The 14,957-nt window shown below is 45.4% G+C and overlaps 1 protein-coding gene across 1 annotated transcript; it reads right to left on the reverse strand.

Annotated features, from left to right (window-relative positions):
* Positions 1-11,276: 11,276 nt before the first annotated feature.
* On the reverse strand, positions 11,277-14,496 carry LRRN2 (leucine rich repeat neuronal 2). The gene has a single exon (XM_054980814.1). It carries the CDS (start codon positions 14,341-14,343, stop codon positions 12,193-12,195), a length of 2,151 nt encoding a protein of 716 aa, XP_054836789.1. The 5' UTR covers positions 14,344-14,496; the 3' UTR covers positions 11,277-12,192.
* Between the last annotated feature and the right edge of the window lie 461 nt (positions 14,497-14,957).

A 14,957-nucleotide genomic window follows, 5' to 3' on the forward strand; every position in this document is an offset into this window, starting at 1 on the left:
TGGAGTATAATGCCATAGAGTTCACCATTCATTGCAGCCATTTTCTCCAGGGGAACTGATCTCTGTTGCCTGGAGATCAGTTGTAATTCTGGGAGATCTCCAGCTATCACCTGGAGGCTGGCAACCCTAGTAGTGGTAGTGGCAAGTGTGTGAATGAGAGAGTGCTGCTCTAGTGCATGCTATGGTATATGTGGAGTCCTCCCCCATGCTTGTAGCTTTTCATCCAGTCCAAAGAGAAGGCAGTAGCACAATATGAGACAGGCAGGCAGGAACCCAGGCCCTCTGTGTTTAGGATTGCCACAACTCTCTGTTGCTTATGCCATCTATGCTGCTTGGCTACCCATTGCTATACACTTCCCTTTTCAGCTCAAAACACAATCACAAATTTCAGCAGCCCACCAAGCATTCTCTCCATGGCTTAAAAAGTGAGCAAAGGGGTTTGCTTTCCTCCTTCCCTTGCAAATAAATATCTGCTAAAATAGTTGACAAACACTATCTGGAGGAACCCTGTTGTGGGGAAGGGCCACCCCAGCAAGGGCGTTCTGAGTATATTAAGTGGCAGTGTTCAGGTCATTTGCTGTGTTCATTAGTCCTTGTCCCAGAGACGCTCTCCTTCTGTCTCCTACTCAGAAAGTGTTTCCAAGGCTACAGTGCTTTGCTCTGTGGCACAGCTGGGCATCATTTCTAATTTTTTTGTTTACATTCCTACAATAGCTTATTATTGCTGCATTTAACCAGATGCTTGTCTTTTACTATCAGCAGTCTCTCTCGCCTGAGCCATTCAGAAAAAAATTAGCTCTGCTTTCTTTGGAAAGAGAAGAGATAATTCCAAAAGATTATATTAAAAGAGAAAAAGAACCAGAGAGCAAGCTACATGTGCCATTGCTATTTGCCTCACAATCTAGTATGAGACCAACAATTAGCGCTGTCAGATTAAAAGGCAACATGTTGAAAGGGCAAAACAAAATGTCAAGTAATACAGTTCTCTGCCAGGGTTTCAGCAGTGCTGAAAATTCAACATTGCACCTAATGTGCTAAGTGCTCCTAAAAATAAATTACTGGAGAAGATGGATTCTGAAGAACATTTCCCCTTGCCATAGAATTGAAAGACTCCAAAACATGATGGATGCTGTAGCCACCACAGCTAAAAGACTGTGTCCACCATGCTGTACCATCCTGGATGTCTGTGCTTCACTCTGTGTTGAGTATGTTCAGATTGTGGCACCAGAATTCATCTAGTTTTTATTTCTCTGTGTTACTGATTGTCATTGTCACACATTCAGAGCACCCATTTAGGAAACGAAGGCCTGCTGTTTGGAGATCTGCTCTTAAGAGTGCAGCTAATCCTTGTAAAAGGGGCTGCAGCAGCCCATTTCACGACTCAGATACAATGGTGCAGGCACTGTCTTTCCATGCAAGGAGGAATTCCATTTTTGGATCGGCCTCTGCTGCAGTTACACTAGTGGAAAGTTATGTAGAGAAAACAGCCAAGTGTCATATATCAAAGGATAATTAAATCATGTAGCTGGAGGGTTAGGAAGAGATGATTTCCTACAGCTGCACCACAATATTGCTCAGGAGGAGGTGAATTATGAGGATCTCTCTCTCTTCCATGGAAGCCATCTATGGTTAGCTGTGCTGAAACAAAATCCCAAACTTCTAGTGAGTGGCTTGCATGCTGACATAAGAGAAACATTGGGGTGTCTCTTCCAGAGTCTGAGCTGACCATTGGCAGGCATTACCTTTCTCTGGAGGTGAGGAGGGGTGGTATATGCCCCCATCTGGCCTGTGAGCAGAACTACATGCCTGCATCTACATGGAAAACGTATGTCTCTATAGGAGCAATCCTAATCAGGTCTAATCCCATATTATTCAGTGAGTCTTATTACTGGGAAAGCATCTTTAGAATTGCAGCCTATATCTGGTATGCATAGCCCAAGAATAGCAAGCCAAAAGGAGATACCACACTTAAATAGCATAAAATCACCACCTTCCCACCCACAAACAGTAAACTAGCAAACATTGTACGGAATGGTAAACATCTAACCGTGCCGATTGGTAAACATTTCTGTTAATTATAATTATATATTTGCTGAGTCACTCTCTCCTTTGTTTTCTCTCTGTCTCTGACTTTGATGCCAGACAACCAGGCAGCAGAGTAACACAAAGGCCTATTTCTGAATATTACCTGCTGTCATTAATTTCTCTGAATTAGTTATAACAACATTATTATTATAGCATTATTATAGCCTTACACTCAACATGGCTATGTTGAGCAAACTTTCCTTAGAGTTGGAGTTCAGAGCTCCCTTCAGTCCATTACCCATTTCCACAGCTGAGGTACGACTGGAACATTTAGAATCTCAAAACATATTGATGAAAAAGGGGAGCTCAATGCCAAGTGAATGTCAGTCTTGTCAAATATTGAATGCTTCATTCCCTGTTGATAGCCTGAAGCTCTCTAAATATCATGAAGAGCCCCACTGCTTGTTAAAAGCTCTTGTGTGTATGTAATGGAGGGAAATGATACAGTGTTCAGTTGTGGAGGAACATCTTTTGATTAAAACCAACCAACCTACCAAAACATTAATAGATAGTCTGCATTAACTGGAATTATGAACAAGATTTTCTGACTGTTTTGCAAAATCTAGGAACTTCCAGGCAGCTGTGTGTTCATTTTTCCCCCTCTTGGGCTGGACGGACTTCATAGAATAGAAAGATGCTTGTGTCAGCAAGTTGAGAAGAAAGCAGAAGATTAAACAGTATTCATTCACTGCTTAATAAGGAACTTCCTTACATAGGGTGAGAAATATGTTAAAAAACTAAAACTGTCTGTATACTGGGAAACAGTGCATTCTGTTACTATTGTGTGTGTAGACCAGGCCTCCATTCACTCAAGGCACTAGCCAAGCTTCTTGAAGCTCAGCATCATCTGGTGTGACCTAAGCATATGTATCTTCTTACATCACTTTGCAGGGGAAAGCAGAGGAAGTTCTAAATAGGAATAATAACTGCTTTTATGTACCGCTCTTCTAGACAGATTAGTGCCCCAGTCAGAGTGGTGAACAAGGTCAGTGCTATTCTTATAATCTCCACAATACAGCTGGGGAGCTGGGGCTGAAAGAAGTGGCTTACCCAAACTCACTTCCTGAGCTCATGGCAGTAGTGGGAGTCTTAACAGCTGAGTGCTGATTTGTAGCCTAGCCACTTAACTATGATGCTATGGCAGCTCTAGAGCCATAATTGGTTATGAAAGGTTAGCTTAAAGGACTAGAATATCCCATCCTCATTCCCTGGTTTTGGATCTTCTGTAGGACAACAAATAGAATAAAAGAGCTGAGAAGCATAGGATAGTGGCTGGAGAAGACACCTCAGCTGAAGCTGAATCTATGATCAAGAAACAAGAAATCAAAGTAGATCTTGTACATTCTGTACAGCCTCTTTCAAAGAAAATTAGTCTCAGCACATCAAAGAATTCCTTGCAAATAACTGTTTAGAGATGTCCAGTGAAGACACAAAAGGACAGAAAGAGTAAATTTTGTGGTCTTCTTCCTGTGTCTAGAAGTCTGAGAACCTTGTCACATATGTATGTGTATACGGCACTGGAGAGCCTCTTACATTGTGTATACATAGTCTCCTTACCTAGAGTAAGCTGCTTGCCTGAGGCAAATTGTCCCAGGCCTTGATAACCCCTATTTTCAACTGGTTGGTGAAAAGGAAGTGAAGGCTGAGAAGTAAACTTAAAACCCTGTTGATTGACTTTCTATCAAATTACAGGTACCTCATACTGAGTTTACAGGTAGCCAGCACAGCACACACAATCTAAATCTACCCTTTTTGCGCATGTTGTCTGGGCTGGCAAATTGCTATGGTTGGGACTGTGTACATCCCATTCCACTTTAATTTTTAACGATAGGCTTCTAATGTATCCCTTGTACAATATGTTGGTTTTTTGCCGTTGTCACCTGCACTGGGATTTCAAAGCCAGGAGGAAAACTCGCTCTTGTTGGTTTTCTCCTCTCTCTCTGATTGAGGGGCCAAGGTCCTTCCTTCTAAAGGGAACTGGCATCCTCTTGTTTACAGTACTCTAGCATATCTTACACGGTGGTCTCTGTGCCGTTTTAACTTGCTAATGCAGCACATTTTGCATTAGATGATTATTGCTGAAAGCTGGATGCAATTTCCCCACCAGCACTCCAGTTTTAAATTGATAAAACCAACTAGATTTTGTAACTAAAGAGTGAGATTTACAATCCTTGGCAAAAATTGGTTTCTGCACAGGAAAGCCTTGGGCAACTTTCTGCTCCACTGTCATATTAGTGTCCTCAACTCTATGCCAGAACATTATTTTGTGTTTTTTCTGTCCTGTATGCCTTACACTGGACCAGAATAAGGGCTAGGGATGTGCGTTTCGGCATTCAGAATGCCGAAAGAATGCCGAAACAAAAGTGTTTCGGCTTCTTTCGGGGAATGCCGAAACGTTTCGGGGAATGCCGAAACGTTTCGGGTAGCCGAAAGAAAAAAGCCGAAACGTTTCGGGATTCTTTCGGCTTTCTTTCGGCTTTTCAATGGGAAAATGCCTCCGTCTTCCCGGACGTCTGGGGGAGGCATTTTCCCACCGAATAAGCCCAAAATTGGTGGGGACCTTCCTCTAACCCTTCTCTAACAACCACCCAAGTTTCAGACAGATTGGACTTTGGGGGGCCATGTTATGGCCCCCCAAAGCAGGTCCCCCCATCCTCCCATAAGAAAGCGAAGGAGCAGCATATTGTTAGCATGCTGCTACTCATCTTCTTCATTATTTCCTATGGGGAAAAAATGAAGAGGCAGGCTTCCTTTGCCAGGGGTGGCATTTTGCATGCAAAATGCCCCCTTACCCTCAGGGGCCCTTCTCCCACCCCTCCTCCCACCCCCCACCAAGGCTCAGCCTGCTCCCACTTGGGGGGGCCATTTCATGGCCTCCCCAAGTAGGTGCTCTAATCTCTACCACTGACAGCTGGGGGAGGCTTGTGTTGCCAGGGGTGGCATTTTGCATGCAAAATGCCCCCAAGCCCTCAGGGGCCCTTCTCCCACCCTTCCCCCCACCCCCCACCCAGGCTCAGCCTGCTCCCACTTGGGGGGGCCATTTCATGGCCTCCCCAAGTAGGTGCTCTAATCTCTACCACTGACAGCTGGGGGAGGCTTGTGTTGCCAGGGGTGGCATTTTGCATGCAAAATGCCCCCCAACCCTCTGGGGCCCTTCTCCCACCCCTCCTCCCACCCCCTACCAAGGCTCAGCCTGCTCCCACTTGGGGGGGGGCATTTCATGGCCTCCCCAAGTAGGTGCTCTGCTCTCATCTCTACCACTGACAGCTGGGGGAGGCTTGTCTTGCCAGGGGTGGCATTTTGCATGCAAAATGCCCCCCAGCCCTCTGGGGCCCTTCTCCCACCCTTCCTCCCACCCCCCACCAAGGCTCAGACTGCTCCCACTTGGGGGGGGGCATTTTATGGCCTCCCCAAGTAGGTCCTCTCAGCCCCTAAAGTCCACCCCTTACAGCCCCACACAAACCCAATTCCCCCCCAGCTGCCACACACAGACCCAAATCCCCACATTAGCCCCTCACAGACCCAAATCCACCCCCACCTGCCCCACACAGCAGGGGGGAACACCAAAGGGCATGGCAGCACTATCTTACACAAAAATAACACAACTCACTTAACATCAGAGAATCACAAAAACACAATTCCTGGCAAAAACACTTTATTTCTTGAACAGCTTTAGGTTACACAGTAGGAGGGCACAACAGGGCATGATAGCAATGTACTACAAAAAATAATACAACCCACTTCACCGTTTTTGACAGCAATTGTGTTTGTGTGATTCTCTGATGTGAAGTGAGTTGTGTTATTTTTGTGTAGTACACTGCTTTCCTGCTCTGTGGTGCCTTCCTACTGTGTAACCTAAAGCAGTTACAGAAATAAAGTGCTTTTGACAGCAATTTTTTGGGGTGATTCTTTAATGTGAAGTGAGTTGTGTTATTTTTGTGTAAGATACTGCTTCCATGCCCTTTGGTGTCCCCCCCCTGCTGTGTAGCCTAAAGCTGTTCAAGAAATAAAGTGTTTTTGACAGGAATTGTGCTTTTGTGATTCTCTGATGTTAAGTGAGTTGTGTTATTTTTGTGTAAGATAGTGCTGCCATGCCCTTTGGTGTTCCCCCCTGCTGTGTAACCTAAAGCTGTTCAAGAAATAAAGTGTTTTTGACAGGAATCATGCTTTGTGATTCTCTGATGTTAAGTGAGTTTTGTTTTAATTTTTCTGTGTGGGGGACTGCTGGTGTAATGTGTCATAATGCTTTGCCTACTTGTACTTTGGAAGGGAGAAAATAATTTTTTAAAAACTTTATTTTGTGTTGTTCTTGTTTTATTCTTTGTTGTGCAGTTGGTTCCCATAATAGGGAACAATGGGGCTGGCTGGCCAGCCATCTCTGTAGGTGGTGGGGGAATTTGAGGGAGGGTGTCTGTGGTTCAGGTGCTCTTTCACAGGGACCAGCTGGCACTCAGAAGTGTGCCCACCATTGTGGCACCCCTGGGCTGTGCAGAATTGCCCAGGGAAAGAGAGTTTAGAAGTTCCCAGCATAGGGAACAAAGGGAGAGGGCTGGCCTTTGCCAGCCTGTTCCTGGGGTTATGGGTGTGGGGCAGGTGGGGGTGGATTTGGGTCTGTGAGGGGCTAATGTGGGGATTTGGGTCTGTGTGTGGCAGCTGGGGGGGAATTGGGTTTGTGTGGGGCTGTAAGGGGTGGACTTTAGGGGCTGAGAGGACCTACTTGGGGAGGCCATGAAATGCCCCCCCAAGTGGGAGCAGTCTGAGCCTTGGTGGGGGGTGGGAGGAAGGGTGGGAGAAGGGCCCCAGAGGGCTGGGGGGCATTTTGCATGCAAAATGCCACCCCTGGCAAGACAAGCCTCCCCCAGCTGTCAGTGGTAGAGATGAGAGCAGAGCACCTACTTGGGGAGGCCATGAAATGCCCCCCCAAGTGGGAGCAGGCTGAGCCTTGGTGGGGGGTGGGAGGAGGGGTGGGAGAAGGGCCCCAGAGGGTTGGGGGGCATTTTGCATGCAAAATGCCACCCCTGGCAACACAAGCCTCCCCCAGCTGTCAGTGGTAGAGATTAGAGCACCTACTTGGGGAGGCCATGAAATGGCCCCCCCAAGTGGGAGCAGGCTGAGCCTTGGTGGGGGGTGGGAGGAGGGGTGGGAGAAGGGCCCCTGAGGGTAAGGGGGCATTTTGCATGCAAAATGCCACCCCTGGCAAAGGAAGCCTGCCTCTTCATTTTTTCCCCATAGGAAATAATGAAGAAAGATGAGCAGCAGCATGCTAACAATATGCTGCTCCTTCGCTTTCTTATGGGAGGATGGGGGGACCTGCTTTGGGGGGCCATAACATGGCCCCCCAAAGTCCAATCTGTCTGAAACTTGGGTGGTTGTTAGAGAAGGGTTAGAGAAAGGTCCCCACCAATTTTGGGCTTATTCGGTGGGAAAATGCCTCCTCCAGGCGTCCTGGAAGACGGAGGCATTTTCCCATAGAAAAAAGCCGAAAGAATGCCGAAATAATGCCGAAAGAATGCCGAAAGAATCCCGAAAGCCGAAAGAGATTCTTGTTTCGGCTTTCGGCTTTAACGATAGAGAATCTTCTTTCGGCTTTCTACTTTCGGCTATAGCCGAAAATTTTTGGCTTGCACACCCCTAATAAGGGCTTCAAGCACACATACACTGGCCCCTTCAGTTTGACATCTTCCTGACACATTAGCTTTTCCAATGGCATTCCCTCATTGTCCTCCTGAACTATGTTACTCTTTGCAGCTCCTGACAGAGTCCGCCATTAAGAGAGAAGTTGGTATAATTTATCAAAACTTGCATCTCATAATGAAGATTTAGGTTCATTCACACTTGTGTGTTGAATTTAAGTAAGGGGCTCTGCCACTTGGGGCATGTCTGCATTCTTTCCAAAGAGGTTGGAATGAGGGCAAGCGATCATTCTTACCTAAGGGTATGCCTAGAGGTCTGCAATTAGATGCACTGGGGAATTAGATCCATTGCTTTGTAGCTTCTGATCCCTAATGCTTTAACAATGTGCTAGTGCAGTGGATTTCAACCCATGGGTCAGGATCCTCAGCTGCATCACAAAGGCCCTCATGCTGGTCACAAGCATGTGTCCATCCTTACCCATGCCCCTTGCCTCTCTTTGTATGCAGGAGAAGAAGAGCAGCAAGATGGCAAAAAGCAGTCACTTAGTGATGAAGAGGATTCATTCCCTGTTCTCTTGGTTTGCTGCCCATGGCCCTGGTGTTGGCGCCTCTTCTTTCTGTTCATTTGACTCTGATGTCAAGTGCTATCTGCTCCATGTCTGGAAAGGTTGAAGATCTCTCTGCTATTAAGCTATGAATCCACATATTGGTAAACAACAACGGGCGGCCCCGGTACCAATATGAAACAAAAACAACCAAACCGGGACTCAACAATCTTTGGAGCCGAAATATATTCAAATTTTTGTGTTATAAAGTGCGAACAGTGCAATAAATACAAACATAAATACAAAATACGTTATACAAAATTTTGAAGTGCCAAGATACAAAGTCCAAGCATATATACATATATCACAATGTTTCTGTTGTCCGGAATCGTCAGAAAAATTTTTGGAAAAATTTTTTTTTTTTTGTCCGTGGAATGTATGGAGTGGTAGGAGAGTATGCCTTGTGCTTGTAACATACTTATGACCAGTCCGAATCGCCTTAAGCCCAAGAGGAAGTGAGTCTCAGTACTCACGAAACGGGTTAATGATATTTGCAAGCAAACCCCCGTCGGCGTTCGTCTAATTACATTCATATCTATGGACTGTGAATATATAAGTACGGTGCACAACTCCCTACCTACCGGCTCCCTTTGATGTACTGGCAACTGGCAACTAGCACTTTATAAAAAAAAATTTTCCAAAAATTTTTCTGACGATTCCGGACAACAGAAACATTGTGATATATGTATATATGCTTGGACTTTGTATCTTGGCACTTCAAAATTTTGTATAACGTATTTTGTATTTATGTTTGTATTTATTGCACTGTTCGCACTTTATAACACAAAAATTTGAATATATTTCGGCTCCAAAGATTGTTGAGTCCCGGTTTGGTTGTTTTTGTTTCATGAATCCACATATTGACAAGTTCTGGCTTCCCATTGGGCTAGCAAGATCATAAAGACTGAGCAGTGTTTGGGGCTCAGGAGATGGATGCCAAGCTTTGAATAATCTCCCCTCCCCCCACAAAAAACCCAAATTGCCTTTGGGCCCCAAGTTTACCATATCTTGTGGCAACGGTGAAGGTGCTTGCTTCCAAGGAGGAAAAGATGGTGCTGCCCTAGAGCAACTGTTCAAGGAAGACTCTACACAATTTACCTGCTCACCTTGGGGGCACTTCCTACTCCTTGAGGCCAACACATTGCAGAGAGAAGTTAGGAAGGGACAGCCCCTTTATCGTTTTCACTTCAGGCAGTAAGTAAGACTAGTCTTCCTTCAATTATGGATGCTGAGGTATCCCAGGATACTGGTATTTTCTTACAGAACTGTGGAAAACATGGGAAACTATGGCTTGGAACACTCTTGTGGGTCCCTATAACCCTTTCCCTATTGATACAATCCTATGTACAATTCTGTGTGCCCATTATGTACTATACCGGAATTGTTCTTGAGTCTGTGCTGCACATAAAAAAATGAGTGGGTCGGGAGCATAATACCAATCTCCTAAATCCAGAGTACACATAACAGCATATTAATATCAATGTGTTATATATATATGCCAGTTTTACCATTTTTTCCAGGAGAAATTGCATTGCCAGATTGCTTTCTTTCTGTTTTGCCCACATGTCACTGTTTCTTTAAATACAACACTCCTTGCATAGGTTTTTCACTCCTGAATTTTCAGTCTGGAAACAAGTTCACAATTATCCCATCACCCTTGTTTAGAGAAGAGAGACCTAATGAATGGAAGTTTGGAGGATACAGTAGCCTCACCACTCTAGTCTGCACCTAGGCAGTGAGAAGAAATAAAACATTTTAGCAGCTTCCACATTCTGCAGTTGGCCTGGGGTGGGAGTAACTTTTGCTGGCTATAATTCCCTCAGGTGACATGCAGACTCCATTCCACATCTTAAGTGGTGCTAGGGTTATAGATCAAGACGCGTAATAAAAAAATTACAAGCAAATATCTTTGTCCTAGCACTATACCTTGGAGCACTGCTTCAGCTGTGTATAATCTGAGATTCCAAATACAGAACCTTCCTTTGCAGTAATAATAATAATAATAATAATAATAATAATAACATTCAATTTATATACCGCCCTTCAGGACAACTTAATAACCACTCAGAGCGGTTTACAAAGTATGTTACCATTATCCCCACAACAATAATCACCCTGTGAGGTGGGTGGGGCTGAGAGAGCTCCAGAGAGCTATGACTAGCCCAAGGTCACACAGCTGGCTTCAAGTGGAGGAGTGGGGAATCAAACCCGGCTCTCCAGATTAGAGTCCCGCACTCTTAACCACTACACCAAACTGGCTCTACACCAAACCACGACACCAAACTGGCTCATGAGGAGTTGTGGCAAAGAGTCACTGCTGTGCTGAACAGTAGCCATTGCAAGGTGGCAGCAGAGACAGGGGGGCATCTTGATCAGCACTGTACATAAGTGTGGCTGCTCACTGGCTATGCCTACTGAGATGGGGAACAAGCATGTACAGCCCCCTTGCAGCTGCACACCTAGCACGGCTGACTCGTGCTGCACTGCTTTCAGTGATGCCTTGTGCATCTGCTGGTAAGGACATGGAAGTCTCCATCCCCTAGGTCACAGCTCAGCACTTTCCCATTCTTACATTTTTTGATTTACTTAATTAATACCCACCCCCCATCTCTCCAGTGGGAACCCAAAGCTGCTTACACTGTTCTACTCTCCTCCATTTTATCATCACAACAGTCCTGTGGGGTAGGTTAGGCCAAGAGTGTATATGACTGGCTCAAGGTCACAGATCCAGCTTGAGACTGGATTCAAACCTGAGTCTTCTAGATCCTAGTCCAGCCATCTAACTACTACACCACACTGTGATGTGGTGCTGTCAGTGCCACACCATCCCTGAAAACTACTACTGCTCCTTGGATTTTGTTGTAAAAAGGAAGAGGTTGGGGAAAACCACACTGTCCACTGATATAATTCATTTGCAATTTTAATTGGCTTATCAGAGACAAAGAGGTGATAACAGACTTAGAAAATGGAATATTTATCCTCTTTCCCTTTCCCTTGTTTTAGCCTCCTGGGGATGTTTTGAGTTCTGTAGCATGGAGATCAGCCACTTAAAACAAAGAGATTCTTATTCTTTGAATCCTCACCTGCATCAAAGTTTATCACCCAACATCCTCTCACAACTGCCCTCCCCCCATCGCTGAAGCAATGCTGACCTAGCACGAAGCCTAGCTATGGCAGATTGGTATACAAAGGAGATTTTTCTTTTTTTTTCTTTTTACAAAAAAAAATCAGAAAAGCAGGAATTTCTTTACCCCCCCCCTTTTTGAAACATTATTCACAAAAGTTTACAAAATAGCCTTGAAATTAAGCTCTTGGGTTGAGATCCAATCCAGTCTCCCCCCCTTGACATGACTAATGGATTCAGAGATGCATTCATTGTTTTGAGGACCATTGTTATGACTGCTTCTGTAGCCTAAGTAGGCTGCCTTTCCTTCCAAATCATCTTCTGTGAGGTGTTTCCCAGCAGGCAAATCATGTAGCTGTGAGAAGAGGCTTGGTAGATTTGGTTCAGGACTTTCAATGGCAAAAGACACACACGCACACACACAAAGATAGCCCCAAAGGAAAAGGCCTTTTGTATTTCCAAGGGACCAGCAATTTGCTGAGCAAAAAAGTACAGTGGTTAACAAGCTGCCAGAGGATCCACAGGCTGCCTGTCAGGAGCAGAAGGATGTTCAAATGGCAAGACAATCCATGTGTTAACACTGGTGATGAAGGTGGGCATGGGGCACACCAGGCCTTTGTCCTCTCCATCCTCCATGCTTATCGTTTTTATAACTGACCATGTTTTTCTCATTTATATTTGGTAATTTTAAAAAATTCCACTGGATCTTCTTGCCCACCCTCCCTGGAAAACAAAACAAAATCTTTCATGAGTCCAGTAGTGCTGCTTGTACCTCCACAGACAGTAGCTTCTTATTCTTTCTCCCTCTATCCCAGTGTTTGATGAAGGGTGGATATACTACACGCACTGAAGATGAGCCTGTTTTCCATAACATGCAGGTCCCATGGCTTCCAGGCTGTGGCTTGAGGAAGCCCAAACCATAGTTGCCTATAAGGCTAATGAACAGCAACAAAATGCAGAGAGACAACACAATCAGGAGGCTCTGCCTGCTTTCAAGGTACTGGTATTGAGCCTCTTTAGTCCTGGCATTGACACAAGCCACCTTACTCTGCAAGTCTATGAAGGCTACATGAAGACAAGCCCAGTATTCTGTGTTGTGATACAGTCGTGTGATATTGTACATATGAGTGCCTGTTGGAATGCGGGCCATGTTGGTCATATCCAAGTTGGGGCTAAAACTGGACCATGTGATATTAGAAGAAACAGTGTTGAGGTGAGGTTTCCAGGCAACCAGGATGTGGTAGGCCTGAACTTCCTTCACCAGCAGCTCCAGGGTGTCCTCACTAAAGGGGAAAGAACTGTTGACCATCAAGCTTATGCTTTTGGTATCTGCACCAATGAGGTTTTGAGCCATACATGTGTAGAGCCCAGCATCTCGAGCTCTGACTTTGCGGATTTCCATTGTCCCTTCAGGGTATACTTTATATTTCCCATCATCAGAGTATGGCATCAGCTTGAGGCCTGATGGTGTGACCCAGTATATCTCTGGTTCTGGTTCTGCCAGAGCTCTGCAGTGCAGAGAGATGTCCTCTCCATCTGCCACTTCTAAATGGGAAGGAAAGCTTTTGTCAGAGATGAGGGGCAAGCACCTGTCAGTCATTTCTCTAAAGGGGACATCTCGGATGTGCTTTTTCTTTAGGTCTGGAGGCTCAGCACATAATGTGGACTGAGGTTCAATGAAACGTATGTGATTCTCAGTACTGTTGACCCATCGAATGATGCAGTCACAGCGGATGGGGTTGCTATGGATGCTGATCTCCTGTAGATTGGGGAGGGACTCCAGTGTCTGCTTATGCAAGGCACTTAGGGCATTGTTGTTGAGCATGAGGGTCTCCATCTGGGGGAGGTGGTGGAAAGCACTGGGGTGGATGTAAGACAGTTTAGGGTTGTTGGTCACATCCAGTTTGGTCAGTTCAGGCAGGTTGATCAAGGCAAACTTGTCAATAGAAACCAACTCCTCCATGTTGTTGAGTCCCAATTCCTTGAGGTGCAGCATATTGGTGAAGTCACTCTGCTTAACCCTCTGAAGTGGGTTTTTGTTCAGATCCAAGAATTTAAGACCAGGGACTTGCTGTAGTGCCCTCTTAGGGACATTGACTAGCTTATTGTCATAGAAAGACAGACTCTCTAGACTTCTCAGGCCTTCTAGTGCATAATCTGAAATCTCCCTCAAGTTCATTCCTGCCAGAACCAAACTCCTCAGATTTGATAGGGCCCTGAAGTTCATATCCAAAATGGCATCTACTTTGTTGCCTCCTATCATGAGGATCTCCAGACTGGGCAGTACTTGAAACCAGCGGCTGTCAATTGTCCTCAGGAGGTTGGAATTGAGGTGAAGCCGAAGGAGGTTTCCAAGGCCTAAAAAGGCTTTGGGAGAGATCCTGCAAATTTGATTGTGGTTGAGATAAAGCTCCTGGAGAGTGGCCAGGCCCAAGAAGCTGTTATCAGGCAGTTCAGTCAGTTGATTCTCTTCCAAGTGAAGGCTCAGCAGTTGGGGCATGTTTTTCAGGCCAAAGTCCAAAATGTCAGAGAAGCTGTTCTGTGACAGATCCATCTCCGTCAGATTTTTCAGATAGTCCAGCTCACTCTGCTCAACCTTGGCAATATTGTTGCTTTGCAAGAGAAGGATCTGTGTCCCCTCTGGCAAGCTTTCAGGCACTGTGGAGATAAACAAATCATTACAGTCAACTGTGGCTGCCTCCCTGTATGCAGACCTGGGGGTGTACCATGGCCTGATCTGGCAGACACACTGTAGTGGGCATTTGACTTTCCAGGGCACAACAGGAATTGCAGTGGTAGTTGCCATACAGATGAGAAGCAAGTTCAGTTGGAAGTGTCTCATTTTCAACTGGCAAGTCCAACTTCCATGTAAGGTGAAAGCTTTTACAGGACACATTTGGACCTCAGCATAGACAAAATGGTGTAAGAGCAGACAACAAACAGCCACTGCTCTGCGCCCTCTAGATGCTTCCACGGATGTTGTTGTTCCTGAGTAAGAATATTGTGCTAGGAGTAGGAGGCTCTCCCAGCTGAAGAGGTCATAATTTGCCAAATGGCATCTGTCTAATCGGAGCTTCTCCTTTTCTTCCTCCAGTAGTGATTCATTTTTTCCCTTGTGTGCATTGTTGAAGCTTCTTCTTAAAGCTGCACCTGAAATACATAAAGCAAGATATTTTGTTTGAGAAAAGAAATGCACAAGTAGCAACACATGAAAGAAAAGAGCAAAGCATAACGGACATTCTGTGGTGAACTATGCATTAGGTTGGTGATCTGAGATTAGACCACTCAGCATGCACCTTAACCTTAAAAGGCTGCTGGGTGCGCGTGTGCATGTTTGTGTGCATTCTGATTTGTCTTGGGGAGCTGTGGTGCTGGGGCAGGGAAACAGGAATGCCAGGTGGCGGACTGGCATCCCCATGTGCTTTAGGACAGGGACAGGAGCAGAAACGATGTCAAGTTACATGTTGATGTCATGTCCGGGCAATAAATCCAGACACGACGTTAGTGCAT

Source organism: Eublepharis macularius, chromosome 5 (genome assembly GCF_028583425.1).
Source record: "Eublepharis macularius isolate TG4126 chromosome 5, MPM_Emac_v1.0, whole genome shotgun sequence".
Lineage (NCBI taxonomy): Eukaryota > Metazoa > Chordata > Lepidosauria > Squamata > Eublepharidae > Eublepharis > Eublepharis macularius.

What these genes read in the sequence shown, in the direction of transcription:
- LRRN2 (XM_054980814.1), bottom strand. Translation starts at nt 14,343, where the DNA reads ATGTGTCCTGTAAAAGCTTTCACCTTACATGGAAGTTGGACTTGCCAG.